The sequence below is a fragment of the Nothobranchius furzeri genome, chromosome 1 (assembly GCF_043380555.1).
Source record: "Nothobranchius furzeri strain GRZ-AD chromosome 1, NfurGRZ-RIMD1, whole genome shotgun sequence".
Classification (NCBI taxonomy): domain Eukaryota; kingdom Metazoa; phylum Chordata; class Actinopteri; order Cyprinodontiformes; family Nothobranchiidae; genus Nothobranchius; species Nothobranchius furzeri.
In genome coordinates, this window is record NC_091741.1 from 62,781,054 (window position 1) to 62,801,497 (window position 20,444).

Consider the following 20,444-nt stretch of genomic DNA (forward strand, 5'->3'; position numbering starts at 1 on the left):
GACAAGCACTCTTTAAGCTCCTGGGAAAGAACCAGCTGCCTAAGCTTTCGTTTCCACTTTCTGAGACATGCAAAGTAATTCTCTAAAGTGGTACCCTGCATCAACTTACCCTCCTGTACTTCGCCCAAATTAGTTGCAGCAACCAGTTCACGTGGCACTTTAAAGGATCCGCTGTACAAGACATGAGTTTATCCCACAAGACTAACTCTGAACATAAAAACCATACAAATCTGCAACAGAGAAAAGCTCCTGATGTATGCAACCTAAAATAGCATCAGGGTACCTAATGAATTTAAATAAGTATAGATATGTATAATAATGCAATATATACAGACTACTGCTTATGTGTATATACATGTACCTTTATCATTTTTCTTCTAATTATTCTCTTAAGTGTCTGTGCTGCTGTAACAAGTGGATTTCCCCACTGTGGGATCAATTAAGTCTATTCTATTCTATTCTATTCTATTCTATTCTATTCTATTCTAAATCCAACACCATGATTCCACACTAAAATCAACAACTAGCTAACAAGCAGCACAAAGGCATGCTTGCTTAACAGAGCAACACATCACTAAATGACAAAAATGAACTTTTCTTCCAAAGAAATGGTGAATAACCTGTATTTATATAATGCTTTCTAGGGTTCTAACACCCCCACCCCCCACCCCCCACCCCCGAGGCAGAGTGGAAGGGGTATTTGGGAATTGCATTTTGGATGTTTATGGTGTTAAAATGTTAATTGTAGATATTTGTATCGTTGTGATGGCTTCGTATGGGTTTTTAGGATGTGATTATGTAGAAGAGAGTGTAATTATTTAGGATTGGATTTTTTGGAAGGGAGTGTAATTATTAAAGATGCACTATCACATGGTTCAGTCCAGAGTACTGATGAGTTCCACAGTATAAAAGGTGCCATTGAACATCTGTACTGTTGTTGCTGGTCAGAGCTCTGCAAGCATGTGAGCACTGGTGTAAATAAAGATGGGAAACTTCTCCATCTAAGACTCCTCTCTCTGCATCATTTGTGCTGATCCGCCTCCTAACGCTACCCGGTCCAGTCTACAGTCATATTTAATAATGCTGATTATGAGACCAAAGAAGTGTTTTTTTATTACACATAAGTCATAAATGCACAAAGGGTCAGCCATGAGGCAAAAAAGTTAAAAAAAATGAAACATAATAATAAAAGAGAGACAGGGTGAGTAATGCACGGGGGTTCAGTCTTGTTACAGTTTCTCTTAATCATATGATGGGGAAGCTGGGATCAAACTGCCAACTTTCCATTAACAGACGACGGCTCTTTAAACTGAGCTACAGCTGCTCCTTTGCAGGGTTTTTGTAGCTAGTGCCTTAAACCACTCGTGCAGATGCACTAAACAAAATGATTGTATGTTGGGAGCAAAAAATGAGGTAAAGTGTTAGGCAATTAGATGAAGGGATGATCATTTATTTTTTAAGGGGCAGCAGTAACTCAAGAGGTTGAGCAGGTTGTCCGGTAATCAGAAGGTTGCAGGTTCGATCCCGGCTCCAGTCAAATAATTCTAATGTTGTGTCCTTGAGCAAGCCCACCTTGCTTGCTGGTGGTGGTCAGAGGGACCAGTGGAGCTTGTACTCGGGAAATTGCATTATTGCAACCACTCAAGGACAGAGGATAGCAGCAGTAGCACACAAAAGATATCCCACATTAGTATATCTTGGGTATCTGTCCTCTTTTAGGGACAAATGCTTTTCGGCAAGTGTGCTCGAGATGTTAGCATGTCCTGCTGGAGCAAGATGTCGTGCACTTTCGTACGGCATCTTGGCACATTGCGCAGTGTGCTTTCTCTCTAGGGTCCTCAGTGTGACATGAGGCAGTCCTGTGGAACTGCTTCACAACTCGCCGCTGATTGGCTAACAGCAACGCGACGCTACCACTGACTCCATTTACTCTGTAACGCTGATGTTTCATCTCCACAAATAACTCGAGCAGCTAAGGCAGGAAATAGTGGACTTTTCACATTCTGAATGGATGTGCAACCCAACATGACTGATGGAACTTTTCTTTTATGGCTGGTCTAATTGTGACATGAGCTGCCTTTGTTATCCAGCTGCTGAACTCACTAGGGTTTCTAACAATAGGAACGTTTCAGAGGAAGCTGGTAGACCACCGTTGTGTTGAGGTGCTCTGGTTCTACATCACTCAGTCTTTCTAGTGAACAGCAGATTAATGACAGACCAGCTGGAACAGTTTAGAGCTGCAATGAGCTTAAGATATTTTTTCACGCCTCTTAACAACGTTCTAACATAGTAGAGCTATAAATATATTTTAGAGATTAAAACAATTAAAAACATTTAAGAAAGTGGTTCCCTCGCATTTGTCTAAAAACCTCCACCAATGACATGTTTTGGACCAAAGCAACTATTGGACCATCTGGTTGTCGATCTTGTTGAAACACCGCACTTCCCTGGGTCCTCCATTCATTACACACTCACATGTTTATCAACAGAACACCACTGGTGTGAGAGGTTCTCTGCTCAATAATACCAGAGAAAGAGAAACAGCTGGCTGCTACCGCTTCAACTTTGGGACACACTACCTGAGTCCAGTGGCGGCTCCAGAAATTTTTTTCTGCAGGTGCTATGAAGGAGCTAGTCTTTTTAATGAGGGTGCAATGAAGGAAGTGGTCATGAATACATATTGTTCTCTAAAACACCTTCAACACTAGCAGATACACATGCCTGCACAAAACCTCAACAACACCTGAAACAGTCATTAATATACATCATAAACATATGAACAATCGCTGACTTTTCCATGAAATCATAAACACATACAGCCACACAGAAAACCATCTATAGTGTTGCAAGGTTTGCTAACGTTAGTGTTAGCATTTCTAGCGGCAAACCCCTCGACTGCTGCGGCCGTTGAGGGTTGACTCTCTTCATCCAGATCCGTAGGTTTCTGTGAGTCTGAGATCACTTCCAAAGATTCATTCGTTTCTGACTGAACCCGTGGAAATTTGGGCAACAAAACCCGATCCATTTTACCACTAGCTCTACCTTTCACTCGTTCGCAGGTGGAAGATGAGGTCAAAGGTTAACATCAATTTCCTGTTTTGGTTTAAGTTTTTACTATCTATATGATACTTTACTGATTACTTTTGTTTTGTATGTTAAATATTATCACATCCACACATTAAATTAAAATTAAATTGTAAAAAAAAAAAATCTAACATTTACTTGGGGGTGCTATGGGGGTGCAGTGACAAATCCAGGGGTAGCTATAGCGCCCCCTAGTGCCCCCCTGGTGCCACCACTGCCTGAGTCCTAAAAAGAAGCACACCATTTAAAGTCACGGACAACAAAATACATTTGGATACCTCTACGTCATCTGGACTCTAGTTCTGTGAAGTTCATCCTCCTTCTAATGTAAACTGATGCATTTTGATCATTCAAATGAAAATAAGGTGGAAAGAATATTTGCCAAATTAAATGAAGGCATGTAGGTCTAGTATACCCTTATTTGTGCTTAATTTAACATTGACTGGATAGTGGAAACACACCTGGAGTCATGCATACGCTCTGTTTGATACTTCTGGATCTGTTTATGTGTAAACTTTTCTTGATTTGAGCAAATACCGTCTTTTAGAAGGGAAATCAACAGAAATGATAAAAGCTAATAATAAAAGAAAACTGCTAAAATCTGAATTATTCTTGAATGAAGCTACTTTTGTCATTTTTCTGGACTTTCAACACTTCCTCATTTTTTTAGTCGACCTGATATGCTGTTGTAAAAACTGACCTGCACAAGTTTTAGCAGCAATATTTGACTGTGGCTGTGATCTTCTGGTGTTAGATTTGTTCCCTGCTTGCTCGTCTTCAGGTAAATGAAACAAGGCTGGAGGGTAAGTTGAATGGACACATTTGCTATTGTCATCGTTGCTCATCTGAACAAAAATTGCAGGTAATGAAATTCCTGGAATGACTGATTTAGAGGTCTTTGAAAATACATCCACTGGGTCTGGAAAAGTCTGATAAAATAACAAAAAGAACAGAATGAAAATACTGAATCCTACAGATCTCCGTGTATTCAATCAGAGATCTGAGACGTAAAGATTTAAGGAACCCGTTTTAGCCGATTTCTTGTGATTTGCTGAATGTTTTCCCAGGCTGCTGTGCTGAGCTGTCTCTGTGCTGATATGAAGCAAAGCTGATAAGAAAAAGAACAGATGAGCAGACAGGAGAGAGCAGAGGCTTGGTTGTTTCCACGTGCTTCCAAAAATAACAGAGCTGGTAATGGTGCTGGCTAGAAAAGTGGCCAATAATGCCTGTTGATGGAGAACACAGCCATGGAGAACACAGCCAACCAATTACAGAATCTATATCTAATCACTGAGGTCAAGGGTGACCTCCCGTCTGCCATTTGTCTTAATTTGGAGTCTGTGTCATCATCCGTTGCTTCATCATCCAGACGGGGGAGTGGAACAGATCTCAGAGCTACAGTCCGAGGACAAATGGGGTAAAGGGATGTGTGTTCCCAACACATACACAACATCCACACCCTGGATGTCAAACAGTGATGTAATTAGGCACAGCTGACAATGAAGCTCTATTCAAGCATAGTGCACGTCTCTCTCACTCACGCACATACACACACACACACACACACACACACACACACACACACACACATACTAATTCAAATACAGAACTGGATAAAATGATGTCATAAAAAGTGTCTGGCAAGACAGGTCCACTCACACGGCTGAGTTATGGGAGGAAGATCATATTTGTTCTTTTCTGTCTCCTTTTAGAGGACTGGGGAGTTGTTATTCAGGACAACTCATCTGTAGTGTGTGTGTGTGTGTGTGTGCGTGCGTGAGTGCGTGCGTGTGTGTGTGTGTGTGTGTGTGTGTGTGATGCATGTGGGGGGCCTGCACATGTCTGAGTGACTAAACTTTGATAACAACAAGAAAATGCATGTAAAACATCTAATCTTTAGTTTAAGTAAATTCGAAATCTCAGCGAACTTTGACATTATTTTATTTAAGTTATTTTAACTATTCTAGTTAAAGCCAGATTTCCACTTTTCAGGACTTATGTATAATTTTCTTTAAATCTGTTAACCCTCTCAGGCTCCAAATAAGTTTTGATAAAAGGACGAACAACTGAGTCCTTCAGGGGTACTTCTGAGTTAAAAAATGCTCATGAAATACGTATGTGGAGTAACCAGGTAGGTAGGTTTTAACGTTGCAAATCTGCAACGCCTGCCTCCAGAGGGTTAAGGTGATAGTCTTACCCTGTACTGTGATGTAATGCAGGCAATACATCTTTTACTTTTGCTTAGCCCGCCTCTTATCCCATTGAGGCCCACTGAATTTGAATTGAGCACCACTCAGCATTAGCGAATAGCGTTTGACATCTGCCTACCAAAGCCGGTTTATGGGCACAGGCCCAGGGGCCCACGCCCACTAGGGGCCCATGTAAGCAGCCCAAGGATGGGGAATAAGAGAGGTCTAACAGAAAATCATCAGAGAGACATTTGTCATACATAACTGACTCAGCTATTGGGCACGACACACACACACACACACCCCTGAGATGATCAATTGTAATACTTTATATTATTCTCCACCCTTTTTTTTCAAGTTTGTGTGCCTCTCTCGCGCTCACTTCAGCATCTCAAGCATGGAGAGCACTGATAATTCATGCGCTCCAGAGTTTCTTGGGCATTCTTTTTTATTGCTGCGCACAGCCACTGCAACATTCTCACAGTGGCACCAGCAAAAGAAATTAACTAACATGCAATCGTTCATTTTTGCTTATATTTTCTAGCACTTTCTGTATTTTAGTTGTCTCTGACGCCCCTCAGCGGAGTTCATAACCTGTACTCAAGATTATTTCACCTCTCTGCCATGGCTTCGGCACTTAGCTTTTCATGATTTGCTTAGGATTGAGAGGAGAAGCAGGAAGATAAGAGAAAGACAATGTGCTGTAGAAATAAATGACAGACAGATAGATGGATGGATGGATGGATGGATGGATGGATATATGTGCTTCAGACATCCATCCGTCTTTTATTGTGTGCAAGAGAAAAGCTTGCTGTGGTATTCTCAGATAGATAGACAGACAGACAGACAGACGGACGGACAGACAGACAGATGATAGATAGACAGACAGACAGACAGACAGACAGACAGACAGACAGACAGACAGACAGACAGACAGACAGACAGACAGACAGACAGACAGACAGACAGACAGACAGATAGACAGATAGATAGATAGATAGATAGATAGATAGATAGATAGATAGATAGATAGATAGATAGATAGATAGATAGATAGATAGATAGATGATAGATGATAGATGATAGATGATAGATAGATAGATGATAGATAGATAGATAGATAGATAGATAGATAGATAGATAGATAGATAGATAGATAGATAGATAGATAGATAGATAGATAGATAGATAGATAGATAGATAGATAGATAGATAGATAGATAGATGATAGATAGACAGATGATAGATAGATGATAGATAGATGATAGATAGATAGATAGATAGATAGATAGATAGATAGATAGATAGATAGATAGATAGATAGATAGATAGATAGATAGATAGATAGATAGATAGATAGATAGATAGATAGATAGATAGATAGATAGATAGTGTCAGCGCGCTGCGGAGTGGAGCGGAGGAAAGGCGTGGATCCAGACCGGTGAGTAAACAGGCAGCAGGTAGGAACGGTCAACCAGGATTTATTAAGCACGCTGGACAATGAAACAATGATCCGACCCAGTACAAAGAACAGACAGGGTTTAAATACAGGAGGGTTGGGAGCTAAGGTGATTGAGAAACGAGAGGCAGGTGGGAGTAATCAACGAGACACAAGGCTGAACTAAACGGGGAGACATGACCGGGTGTGACAGTACCCCCCCCTCAAGGGGCGGATCCCAGACGCCCACAGGAACGAGGAGCAGGGCGGGAGGAGGGGAACCAGGAGGAAGGGCCCAGAGGAACAGAGGGACCAGCAGAGGGGTAGAGGAGGAGGCGACGACAGGCTCTTGGAGGCCGGCGTCTGAGGCAGAGGGGGAGACGACAGGCTCTTGGAGGCCGGCGTCTGAGGCAGAGGAGGAGACGACGGGCCCTTGGAGGCCGGCGCCTGCGGCAGATGAGGAGGCGACGGGCCCTTGGAGGCCGGCGCCTGCGGCAGATGAGGAGGCGACGGGCCCTTGGAGGCCGGCGCCTGCGGCAGATGAGGAGGCGACGGGCCCTTGGAGGCCGGCGCCTGCGGCAGAAGAGGAGGCGACGGGCCCTTGGAGGCCGGCGCCTGCGGCAGATGAGGAGGCGACGGGCCCTTGGAGGCCGGCGCCTGCGGCAGATGAGGAGGCGACGGGCCCTTGGAGGCCGGCGCCTGCGGCAGAAGAGGAGGCGACGGGCCCTTGGAGGCCGGCGCCTGCGGCAGAAGAGGAGGCGACGGGCCCTTGGAGGCCGGCGCCTGCGGCAGAAGAGGAGGCGACGGGCCCTTGGAGGCCGGCGCCTGCGGCAGAAGAGGAGGCGACGGGCCTCTGGAGGCCGGCGCCTGCGGCAGAAGAGGAGGCGACGGGCCTCTGGAGGCCGGCGCCTGCGGCAGAAGAGGAGGCGACGGGCCTCTGGAGGCCGGCGCCTGCGGCAGAAGAGGAGGCGACGGGCCTCTGGAGGCCGGCGCCTGCGGCAGAAGAGGAGGCGACGGGCCTCTGGAGGCCGGCGCCTGCGGCAGAAGAGGAGGTGACGGGCCCTTGGAGGCCGGCGCCTGCGGCAGAGGAGGAGCTCTGCAGGCTGGACCGGCGACAAAGTCACTGCAGGCTGGGCCGGCGACAAAGTCACTGCAGGCTGGACCGGCGACAAAGTCACTGCAGGCTGGACCGGCGACAAAGTCACTGCAGGCTGGGCCGGCGACAAAGTCACTGCAGGCTGGGCCGGCGACAAAGTCACTGCAGGCTGGGCCGGCGTTGCCCTCAAAACCACCATCGGAACCGGAGACCGTGGAGACGCCGGGCCGGATGGAGCGTCGGCCTCTTGAGTGCAAAGAGCATCCCCAGACGAGGCAGCGGCGATGTTATCGGACGAGCCGACTTCAGAGGACGAGGCAGCGGCGATGTCATCAGACGAGCCGACTTCGGGGACGTCATCAGAGGAGGCGGCGACGTCGTCAGACGAGCCGACTTCGGGGACGTCATCAGAGGAGGCGGCGACGTCGTCAGACGAGCCGACTTCGGGGACGTCATCAGAGGAGGCGGTGACGTCGTCAGAGGGGACGTCATCAGAGGAAGAGGCGACGTCATCAGACGGGACGTCATCAGAGGAAGAGGCGATGTCATCAGACGGGACGTCATCGGAAGAGGCAACGTCATCAGACGGGACGTCATCGGAAGAGGCGACGTCATCAGAGGAGGAGGCGACGTCATCAGACGGGACGTCATCAGAGGAAGAGGCGACGTCATCAGACGGGACGTCATCGGAAGAGGTGACGTCATCAGACGGGACGTCATCGGAAGAGGCGACGTCATCAGAGGAGGAGGCGACGTCATCAGACGGGACGTCATCAGAGGAGGAGGCGACGTCATCAGAGGAGGAGGCGACGACTTCGGACACGTCGTCATCAGAGGAGGAGGCGACGACTTCGGACACGTCGTCATCAGAGGAGGAGGCGACGACTTCGGACACGTCGTCATCAGAGGAGGAGGCGACGACTTCGGACACGTCGTCATCAGAGGAGGAGGCGACGACTTCGGACACGTCGTCATCAGAGGAGGAGGCGACGACTTCGGACACGTCGTCATCAGAGGAGGAGGCGACGACTTCGGACACGTCGTCATCAGAGGAGGAGGCGACGACTTCGGACACGTCGTCATCAAAGGAGGAGGCGACGACTTCGGACACGTCGTCATCAGAGGAGGAGGCGACGACTTCGGACACGTCGTCATCAGAGGAGGAGGCGACGACTTCGGACACGTCGTCATCAGAGGAGGAGGCGACGACTTCGGACACGTCGTCATCAGGGGCGACGACTTCTGGACAGGCGACGTCATCAGGGGCGTCGACTTCAGAACACGAGGAAGAGGAGTCGGCCACAGGACTGGCAGGGGCGTCGGCCACAGGACTGGCAGGGGCGTCGGCCACAGGACTGGCAGGGGCGTCGGCCACAGAGCCCTGGACCGTCGACTTCTGGACCGTCGACTTCTGGACCGTTGACTTCTGGTCCGGGGGCGTCGACTTCTGGTCCGGGGGCGTCGACTTCTGGTCCGGGGGCGTCGACTTCTGGTCCGGGGGCGTCGACTTCTGGTCCGGGGGCGTCGACTGCTGGACCGCCGACTGCTGGACCGCCGACTACTGGACCGCCGACTGCTGGACCGCCGACTGCTGGACCGCCGACTGCTGGGGCCGACCCGTCCGCTTCGGGGCCAGAACCGGAACCGTCTGCTTCTGGGCCCATCCCTTCTGCTTCTGAGCCCGTCCCTTCTGCTTCTGGGCCCTCTGGAGTGGAGGCGAGGCAGCTGCAGGAGGGGCTGCCTGGACAGGCTGGACTGGAAGTGGTGGAACTGGTAGGGCTGGAAGCCGTGAGAGCAGGGGGGACAGCCCGTCCAGCTGAAGCTCCTGGAGGTTGAGGGTTCGATGGAGCTGGGCCAGTTCAGCCCGGAGACCAGCGAGCTCCGCTGGGTGGACGGGCTCGCTCCTCTCCTGGCGGTTCGGGGAGGATAGAGTGTCCAGGTGACTCTCCTGGAGGCTGACGAGCTGGCGGATCCGGTCGAGCTCCGCCTGGAGCTCCATCAGCTGGGCTGTGGGCGTGGTTCCTCCGCCTGCAGATGACGAAGGCGCTGGTTGGACCGGAGACGGGACTGCTGGTCTGACTGGGGGCATGTCCAAGTTGGCGCACTGAGCCAGAACTGCAGCGAGCTCGCGGCTCCGTCCTTGGACCAGCCGCTGCGGTGGAGCCCGGCATGCCTCCCCACGCCGTGGGCCAACTCCCGGGGAGCACACAGCCAGGCGGGTGCCCACGAAGCTGGAGCGATCCGGAAGCGGCTCCCGGTCCGACCCCTCGTCCGGTTCCGGGAGAGCAGCGAGGATTGCTGCGGCTGATGGCCGAGGACGGCGTTTTCGGCGAGGCAGAACTGAAGCAGGGGAAGGCGATGGAGAAGCTGGGTGGTGGCTCGGAGTGAGCCACTGAAGCAGGTGCTCCCACGGGAGAATCTCCTCGCTGGATCTCACAACGGGTTTGGGTCGGATCATTCTGTCAGCTCGCTGCGGAGTGGAGCGGAGGAAAGGCGTGGATCCAGACCGGGGAGTAAACAGGCAGCAGGTAGGAACGGTCAACCAGGATTTATTAAGCACGCTGGACAATGAAACAATGATCCGACCCAGTACAAAGAACAGACAGGGTTTAAATACAGGAGGGTTGGGAGCTAAGGTGATTGAGAAACGAGAGGCAGGTGGGAGTAATCAACGAGACACAAGGCTGAACTAAACGGGGAGACATGACCGGGTGTGACAGACAGATAGATAGATAGATAGATAGATAGATAGATAGATAGATAGATAGATAGATAGATAGATAGATAGATAGATAGATAGATAGATAGATAGATAGATAGATAGATAGATAGATAGATAGATAGATAGATAGATAGATAGATAGATGATAGATAGATAGATAGATAGATAGATAGATAGATAGATAGATAGATAGATAGATAGATAGATAGATAGATAGATAGATAGATAGATAGATAGATGATAGATAGATAGATGATAGATGGATGGATGGATGGATGGATGGATGGATGGATGGATGGATGGATGGATGGATGGATAGATAGATAGATAGATAGATAGATAGATAGATAGATAGATAGATAGATGATAGATAGATAGATAGATAGATAGATAGATAGATAGATAGATAGATAGATAGATAGATAGATAGATAGATAGATAGATAGATAGATAGATAGATAGATAGATAGATAGATAGATAGATAGATAGATAGATAGATAGATGATAGATAGATAGATAGATAGATAGATGATAGATAGATAGATAGATAGATAGATAGATAGATAGATAGATAGATAGATAGATAGATAGATAGATAGATAGATAGATAGATAGATAGATAGATAGATAGATAGATAGATAGATAGATGATAGATAGATAGATAGATAGATAGATAGATAGATAGATAGATAGATAGATAGATGATAGATAGATAGATAGATAGATAGATAGATAGATAGATAGATAGATAGATAGATAGATAGATAGATAGATAGATAGATAGATAGATAGATAGATAGATAGATAGATAGATAGATAGATAGATGATAGATAGATAGATAGATAGATAGATAGATAGATAGATAGATAGATAGATAGATAGATGATAGATAGATGGATAGATGATAGATAGATGATAGATAGATATAGACGTTCTGAACTTTTAGAACAGCAATGAGTTGTCTATAAATGTGCAAAAAAAAGTTGGTCTTGACCTTGATCAAATCAATAAAAGCGGTCAGTAAAATGTTAATCACAGCTGTAGGGATATCATAGAACAGAATGTTTTCATTGAAATAAAGGTTGTGGAAATGCTAAATTTCTGTGGCGTTGTTTGTTTAAAAGCAGCTGTGCTGCAGTGAAGCGTGCATGGATAAGGATTAGTGTTGTGTGCATTTATGTCAATAAGCATGTGCAAGAGCAAAGCTTGTTCACTGGATTCTCTCTGTGGTGTTCTCTGTGGCACAAATAAGTGTTAGAGCTCAGTGAGTCTGCTGCTACATCTAACCTTCACACCTCTGGTACTTCCTCTTCCTCCACATTAAATCAGTAGTATGGAGTGTGAACGAATGGAGATTTACACTCAGGGCTAATGAGCAGAAGAAATCCTGACTCATTTTGAGCAGTTGTTCTTGTCTAAGGTCGTCTGAGGTGGCTGTCCCAGACTGATGCTACATAAGACATCCCCACAGAACCTTTAGTTACAGGTATCTGCTGAATTCAACACCTGAATGTGCTCAAATGTTCAGTTAACACATATCTGACACCCTGATATTGCAACTAAAGCCTTCTAAATATGGTTTCTGATTCAGCATGAAGATGTTGTCTCTTGGGTAAAAACTGGGATGTGAGGAAGACTCCAGGTGTTAGCAGATGTGATTCTGTCTATCTCTGTTTCTATGCAAACCCTCAGGGGTTGCACAGTTTTCAGCTGAATTTTCAGACCATGTTTGAGGAAATTTGTATAGCTGGTAAACAAAAGAGTCAGTGATCTCATTAGCAATAACTGCTGCTGGATTGTAGGAGTATAACAAATACTTTGTGAATGCAGATATAGTGAAGTATTTGTCTATCCATTAGTCGGTCCTGCATATATTGTTTAGCTTTCTGCTGCCTGACATTACATCATAACACATATCTATTATACAAGCACAGATCATCCCTTCCTCCATTTTCGGCCGCTTATCCAGGGTCGGGTCGGGACAGACATAGTCCTCCAGCGTGTCCTGGGTCTTCCTTTGGGTCTCCTCTCGATTGGATGTGCCCAGAAAACCTCACCATGGAGGCGTCCAGATGCCCGAGCCACCTCAACTTGCTCATCTCGATGTGAAAGAGCAGCGGGTCTACTCCGAGCCCCTCACAGATGACCAAGCTTTTCACCCTATATCTAAGGGTGAGCCACTCTGCGGAGAAAACTCATTTCAGCTGCTTGTATCCGCAATCTCATTCTTTTGGTCACCATCCAAAGCTCGTGACCATAGGTGAGGGTAAGAACGTAAATCGACTGGTAAATCAAGAGCTTTGCCTTCCAGCTCAGCTCTCTCTTCACCATGACAGGCCAGTACAATGCCCACATCACTGCAGAAGCAACACCAATCTTGATATCGCCCTCCATCTTTCTCTCACTCATTCCCAAGACTTCGAGACACTTAAACTCCTCAACCTGTGGCAGGACCTCGTCCCTGACTCGTAGAAGGTATTCCACCCTTTTCCAACTCAGTGGGTTTTAAACTCATCCTTAAAATTACTCATCAGAACAAAGATGTAGCATTTAGCTCTCTCTGATTTAAAAATACCACCAAACTTCAATCAACGCTCTCATCACTCACAAAAAAAAAAACGAAACAGAATCAATATTCCACATCCAGATTTTTGTTCCTTTATCCAGCGTTAGATGCTGCAGTGTAATTAAAATGTATTTGGTAATTTTCCTGGTAACTGATGAGTTATAGATACACAATAATAATATCAGCTGATTTCACTGCAGAGAGTTTTGACATTTGGTTCATTTATTTTTATACAATTTTGAACATCTCAGCAATTTCTTTTACATTGTGGAGCTGCTGCAATACTCAATTTGTAGTTTTCATTGTTGAGTGCATTCAGAACCAGCTGTGTGTTATACTGAACCTTGTCATGATACATTTTTCTCATGTACACAGATGAGCCATGAGCATGACGGGAACTCACCTTCGCATTCCTTGCCATCTCCTTTATAACCTGGCTTGCAGATGCAGTTGTAAGACTTGGGTGTGTTCTGGCAGAGAGCATCAATATGGCAGTCATCTGAACCTTCTGCACACTCATCTACATCTGCATAAACATAAAAGATCAATACGTAATTACATTTGGGTCCCCAAGGATTCAGTAAGCTCACAGTGTTGGATGTGACTAATGGTGGTGTAAACGGGCCGGATCAGAGCGTGCATCTCGGGTCACCTCACATAAAGAGGATTAACATGGAATTGTAAAGTGTTTGATTAATATTTCTAAATAATAATTATATATATACATATATATATATATATAAAGTTAAAAGAAAAACCTTGACTTTACAACTCAGCACAACCTCACTATTATGTGGTTGGGAGTTTACATATACTGGCATGAATTTCTGACCAACGTGAGGTATTTAATCAGTGGTGTGGACTGTTCTTTTTCCAGGGATAAATATTTAGAATAGAATAGAATAGAATATAATAGAATAGAATAGAACAGACTTTAATAATCCCACAATGGCGAAATTCACATATACTTAAGAGAAAAGGAAGAAGAAAAATAATAAAATTATAGGTAAACACTCATAGACAATAAGTTATTATTGTAACTTTCAACCATAAAAAAAAGGAAACTTGGGTTTCCAGAACTATGCTGCATAAGGGACAGGGAGTATTGAACACATACTGAGTATTGCATTGATGTTATTGTGTACTGGGATAATGCCAGTACCAGTTAAACTGAGGAGTTATACACTCTTACTGCAGAGGGGATGAATTACCTACGGTAGTGTTCTGTTTTACATCTGGGGTGTCTCAGTCTTCCATTGAAGGATCTGTCCACACAACATACAGCTTTCATAACTTGAAAAACAATATTGTGGTGAAAAGTCTGAACTTATTGTAGATTTTTCTACTTCCACAGGAAATACTGAAAATAACTGAAATATTTGCATATGTTTACCTAAGCTATTAATACATTAGGCAAACAGTTATTGAATGTATTTTAACCCAATACCAAGGATGTTTAACTTCTCGTAATCATGACTGACTACAGCTTGTTGGCTCTCTTTGCAGAATAAAAACTTTTTAATGGGACTCATTGAATTGACCAACTCTGGAAATGTAATTGTCAGCAAAGAGAAATTGTGGATTTATATAAGTTGATATTGTCTGTTGGAATCATTTAAAAATTTTGATTCTAAAATCTTCATTTTAAACAAAAATAACTTTATTCAGATGTGTCAACACTTTCCCAATGTTAAAATGTTCTGGACCAACCCAGAAACAGCCAAAGCTCAAGCCTATCATGAAGTGGAATCTACTGGAACACCAGTCTCAGTCCACAGTGAAACTAGCTTCCACTGGGTGGAAAGACCATGGAAATAGCAACTGGTCCAAAGCGGACACTTTTCAATCTGGACTGGAACCTGCAGCAGTTCACAAGGACAAGGAAATTGTCTTCTGGAGAAAGTTGTCTTCTGGAGAAAGTTTTAACAGTCAAATGAGACACCTTGCACACTCATGAAATGAAATGTTAACTTTACCTAACCAGGTTGTGTCAACTGGTTCCACTAAACCTAGTAGCTTAAGAGCAAAATGTAAGAATTCTACAGTGAAACAATCACAAAACAGTCTAATGTCTCAATCATGTTGGAAGGAAGGTGAAACTGAAACAGATTTCACTCTCAGATGGCTGAGGTGTTGTCAGTTTTTCTCCTTTAAATAAAACTAAAGAGGGACGTAGTCACTGTTTACAGTCTGAGTTTGTGAGGTTGTCGAGTCTGTGCCGAGCTAACGCTGCAGCGGCAACATTTATGATTCAGCAGGCAAAAAGTTACAGAGGTGTTAAAAAGAACCAAAGCCAGTAAACAGGAGCAACCTAGAAGTTATTTCTTGTACCCTCAAGAAGCCATCTTTTTGTTTGACTCTAATATCAAGTGAAGCATGCTACAGGCTAAAGTTGAGCTAACAACAGTAAATTAGAACTAAATCATCTCTAAAAGTAACTCAAGCTACTAAATTCAATTACCAACTACTTGATATTACAGTGGAATGCATGTGAGAAGGGAATGGTAAATTGTCTGTATTTGATATAGCCCCTTCTAGAATCCCAGAATCCCCCAAGGCACTTCACAACACAATAAGTCATTCGCCCATGCACACACACATTCACACAGTGGTGGTGATGAGCTACAATGTATCCACAATTGCCCTGAGGCCCACTGACAGAGGAGAGGTTATTGATCACAGGCACCGCCAGTCCCTCCAACCACCACCAACAGATAATGTTGGTAAAGTGTCTTGCCCAAGGATACAACAGCAGCATTCTCTGCTAGGAGCCGTGATCAATCCTACAATGCTCCAATTACTGTACAATCTCTTTCTTCTTCTTCTTCCGTGTCCTGCCTGGCTGGGAAGCTAACATAATTGATGTCTGAATGCTGGTGACAAGCCTTACAGAGCACAGGAACACCAGGGAGACTGCAACCAGAAAAGCCTCCGCACCCCCCTCGAGAGGCGCAAAGGATCGCCCCAGGGGGCCACAACCAGCAGCCGGCAAACCTACGGGCCCACCCACAGCCTCCCACAACCTAGCTGGCCGAGCCCAGGACCCAGTGACCCGGGACCCAGGGGCGACCTCCCCCGCCAGGGACCCAGCAGAGCCCAGGGACCTAGACCCCACCAGGCAGCCACCGGGATTGGTCAGGCAGATGCCAAAAATCTTAAACTCCCTGACCCACGAGCCACGACCCAGGCAGACCAAGGCACCGCACTCTACACCAGGTGTGGCAGGGAGAGGGGAGACGAAGATCTATATCATCAAAAGAAGTCCCAGGAGAAAGGAGGAGTCAAAGGCCCACCTGACATATACAGTCATACACAAACACAGTCACACACTCCTTCCCTCATGCTCACACATACACATACAACCAAAGACTTACAAAAATGCACGCCGGACACCCACTCATGCTCCCCATACACACACCCTATTCACTCTGGTCCCGGTACTGCTGCACATGGGGTACAACCATTACCGGTTCCCAGAGTGCGTCCCTTTCTGCTGGGGTGCTGATGAGCAGGCCCCCCCCCCACCACCCCACCCCCCCCATCCCCCCGCCCAATGCTGAGCCCAGCAACCCACCGCCCCAGACCCCAACCGGACGGCCGGATCTCCCTCCTGGCCTCCAGCCCCAGGAAGCCAAGTGACGACAGAGGTGTGCTAAGACCCCTAGTCTCCCTCCGCCTGCTCCAATATGGTGTTCGTGAGTGTTGATGAAGTGTATTCCATGGCTGTGGTGAGCGGGCAGTGCGGGCATCATCTGGCCTATGTCACCCGATGCCACCACACCACCCCACTTGCACCCACAGCCCTCAGTGTCTAAGTGCAGTTTAAAATTGGAAGTGGGCACCAGCACTTGGGATGAGGCTGAGAAATCCCCCTGCCAAATGCCGCTGAATGTGCTCACTCCCAAGGCCCTAAGTGTGTGTTTGCGTGGAATGTCGTTGGTGGAAGTGTTTAAGGTGCATATAAAATTGGGGGGCAGGTTGCCACAGGAATGCGGAAATGGGGTCCATACCCGCACTCCCTGACTTGTCCACCCCCCAAGGTCCTATGTGCATGTTTGTGTGATGATGTGAGGGAGCAGGAGGAGAGAAATATGCGGGGATGGGGAGGAATGGCTGGTTAGGCTTAGCCCTCCAGGGAGCCAGCTCCCCTACTGGCCCCAATAGGCACCTCTGTTGTCAAACCGCCACCCAGAGCATGGAGACCCCAGCCCATCCTGCCAGGGCCCAAAGCAGCAGCATCACAGGGTCTGAGGGCACCAACCCAGCCCCACCCCAGCAGAATATCTATGCCCATCCCTGCTTTTGCACAACTTCTGGATTATTAAAGACATAGGACATCCAGGTAAGGTTGGGTCCTCCCCCTCCTGGACTTCCCCCTCCCCTGTGATGGGACAGCAGAGGAGCCAAGGTCTGCCTGAGGTCCCTGAACCCGAGTCAGGCACTGCTGCATGTTCATGCCTTCTCCCCGGCAGCATACATGTCAGGACCCGACCCCCAAGGCCCCGCCCAGATTCCCCCACGGGGCTGGCCACCCTCACACCCCAAGCCCCCAGGCCCCCACCCGGACCCGCCCAGGGGCAATGCAGCTGCCGGGCAGTGACCCATGGCCACCGCCAAGACCTCCAAGGGGCCCCACTCTCAACCACCAGTAGTCCACCCCCCCGAGGCAACCCAAGCACCTCCAGAGGGGGGCAACGGCCCCCCATTCCCAGACACTCCCAGTGAACCCACCTCCAGGGAACGTCCAGATACTTCAAACTCAGACCCTCCACCCCCTCACCCACATCATCCCGCAGGACAATATCAATGGTCCCCCGTCATCGCTATGTGATGGAACCGATCAAAGGAGCCCAGAGAGATTGATTTGAAATGGAAGCAGAGGCTATATCAAGTGTAATATGATCTAACAAAAGATTTCTATACTGGTTGGTGCAAAGAGTATCTCTTTTTTTCCAATTCAAGAGGATAGTTTTCTTAGCGATGCATATGGCAGTCAGAACCACGTGAGCCAAAGATGTTTCAATCGGGACATCGTCCAGGTTTCCCAGTAAACAAAGAGAGGGGACAGTTGGGATATGACATTTCAGACACTTTGACAGGTCTTCACACACTCTACCCCAAAATTCCTGGACAGGTGGACAGGACCACAGTGTGTGAATGTAATTGTCAGAAATGTTGTTTGTGCCGTGTGTACAGGTGTCAGACAACACAAACCCCATCTTGAACATCTGATGACCTGTATAGTGTACTCTGTGTAGAATTTTGTACTGAAATAATTGTAAATTGGAGTGTCTGATCATTTTAAAAGTTTTTAAACAAGTTTGGGACCAGAAGTCCTGGTCAAAGCTGACTGATAGATCCACCTCCCATGTTTCAATAGGGATTGCTATTTTATTGTCTATTTTGGACAGTGTCTTATATACTTTAGACAGTAGTTTGGGGGGTTACAGATTATATAAGTCTAATACCAATGGTGGTGTTTGTAATTCTATTTTATTGAGCTTAATTTTTTTTTACTACAGATTTAATTTGGTGATATTCTAAAATGCAATTCTTATCTGTTCCAAATTGGGAGACTATTCTATTAAATGGGATGAAGTCCAATCCTTCATTTATGTGTTCCAGGTATAGGATTCTTTTGTTTTTCCAGCCCAGAAGGTTCATCATTTTATTATTTTGCAAAATATCAGGATTATTCCAGATAGGTGTGTGTCTGCAAGGTATTAGTGAAGACTCTGTCATTTTTAGATACTCCCACCTTGCCGTCAGAGAGGTGCTGATACTAATACTTTTGAAGCCTTCATGTTTTCTTATGCTTGAGCTACTAAATGGTAGGTCTGAAAGCTCTATGGTATTGCAAAGTGTGTGTTCAATGTCTAACCAAGACTCATCTAGTGGGTTATCTTGCAACCATCTTGGTATATATTGCAGCCTGTTGGCTAAGAAATAATAATAAAAGTTGGATAGATCCAGTCCTCCTCTGTCTTTGGTCTGCTGAAGCGTTTTAAGCTAATTCATGCAGGTTTATCCTGCCAAAGGAATTTGGTAATTGAGGAGTCCAGAGATCGAAACCAGTCAGCTGGTGGTTTGTTTGGGATAATTGAAAATAAGAAATTTATTTTGGGTAAGACGTCATTTTAATTGTATTAACTCTCCCCATGAGTGATATCGGTAAGGATTTCCATCTTGCAAGATCATCTTCCACTTTCTTTAAAAGTGGGATGTAGTTTAGTTTGGTTAGATCTGCCAACTTGGAAGAGACATTAATTCCCAGGTATGATATTCCCTGACTCCAATTGTGTTTTAAGTAAATTGACAAAAGAGAAATTAATTGGTAGAACTGTGGGTTTTAACCAGTTTATAGAGTAATCTGAAACTTTTGAAAAAGAGTTTATCAGTTCTATTGAATGGGAGAGAGAGGATTGAGAATTCCGGAGAAAAAGTAAAACATCATCTGCATAAAGACTGATCTTATGTTCTATTTTCTTACACTTTGTCCCTTTAATACCTGTTGTTTGCCTAATTGCTGCTGCTAGTGATTGATAAAGATAGCAAACAGTGAGGGGGAGAGTGGGCATCCCTGCCTGGTCCCCCTCTGAAGACAGAAGCTAGCTAATATTTGGTTGTTTGTCCTGACACATGCAGTTGGTGAACTGTATAGTGTTTGTAGCCAGTTTATGAAGAAGTTCCCAAAACCAAATTTATGTGAAGTTGCAAATAAGAACTTCCAGTTAACTCCATCAAAACCCTTTTCTGCATCTAGAGATAATATACTAGTTTCTATGTTTCTACTGTAAGAGAAATCTATCAAATTAAGTAATCTACGTGAGTTTGTGGATGACTGTCTACCCTTGATGAAACCAGTTTGGTCAGGGTGTATTATGAAGGGGGTTACCTTTTCTAATCGTTTTGCTGGGGCTTTACAAATTATTTTGAGATCAACATTAATAAGGGAAATTGGGCGATAGCTGGTAGGAAATGCAGGGTATTTGCCTGGTTTTAACAAGAGACTAATATAGGCAGAGTTCATGTTTGGCTGTAATCTGCCACTCTCTTCGATTTCCCTCACCATTCTGAAAAATATTGGAGCCAGAATGATCCAGAATTCTTTGTAAAACTTTGCTGGAATCCCGTCTGGACCTGGAGCTTTCCTATTCGTCGTGGATTTAAGGGCCTCCTGGAGCTCCGCTGAGGTTAGTGGCGAGTCCAGGACTGTAACTTGGCTGTCTGATAATTTAGGAATTGTTATCCTGTCAAGGAACTCATTGATCTCGTTATCTGATGGGTTTATCTGTGGTGAGTACAAAGTTTGGTAAAAGTCTCTGAAAGTGTTGTTTATGCTTTCA

The 20,444-nt window shown here is 45.9% G+C and overlaps 1 protein-coding gene across 3 annotated transcripts in view; it reads right to left on the reverse strand.

Annotated features, from left to right (window-relative positions):
* The window catches only part of scube1 (signal peptide, CUB domain, EGF-like 1), a 187,911-nt gene that overhangs the window by 162,141 nt on the left and 5,326 nt on the right, over window positions 1–20,444 (reverse strand). For all 3 annotated transcript variants that reach the window (XM_015953650.3, XM_054739471.2, XM_054739470.2), the window contains exon 2: window positions 13,502–13,624. In XM_015953650.3, the coding sequence (XP_015809136.1) occupies window positions 13,502–13,624 (123 nt within the window). The remainder of the gene's footprint in view (window positions 1–13,501; window positions 13,625–20,444) is intronic.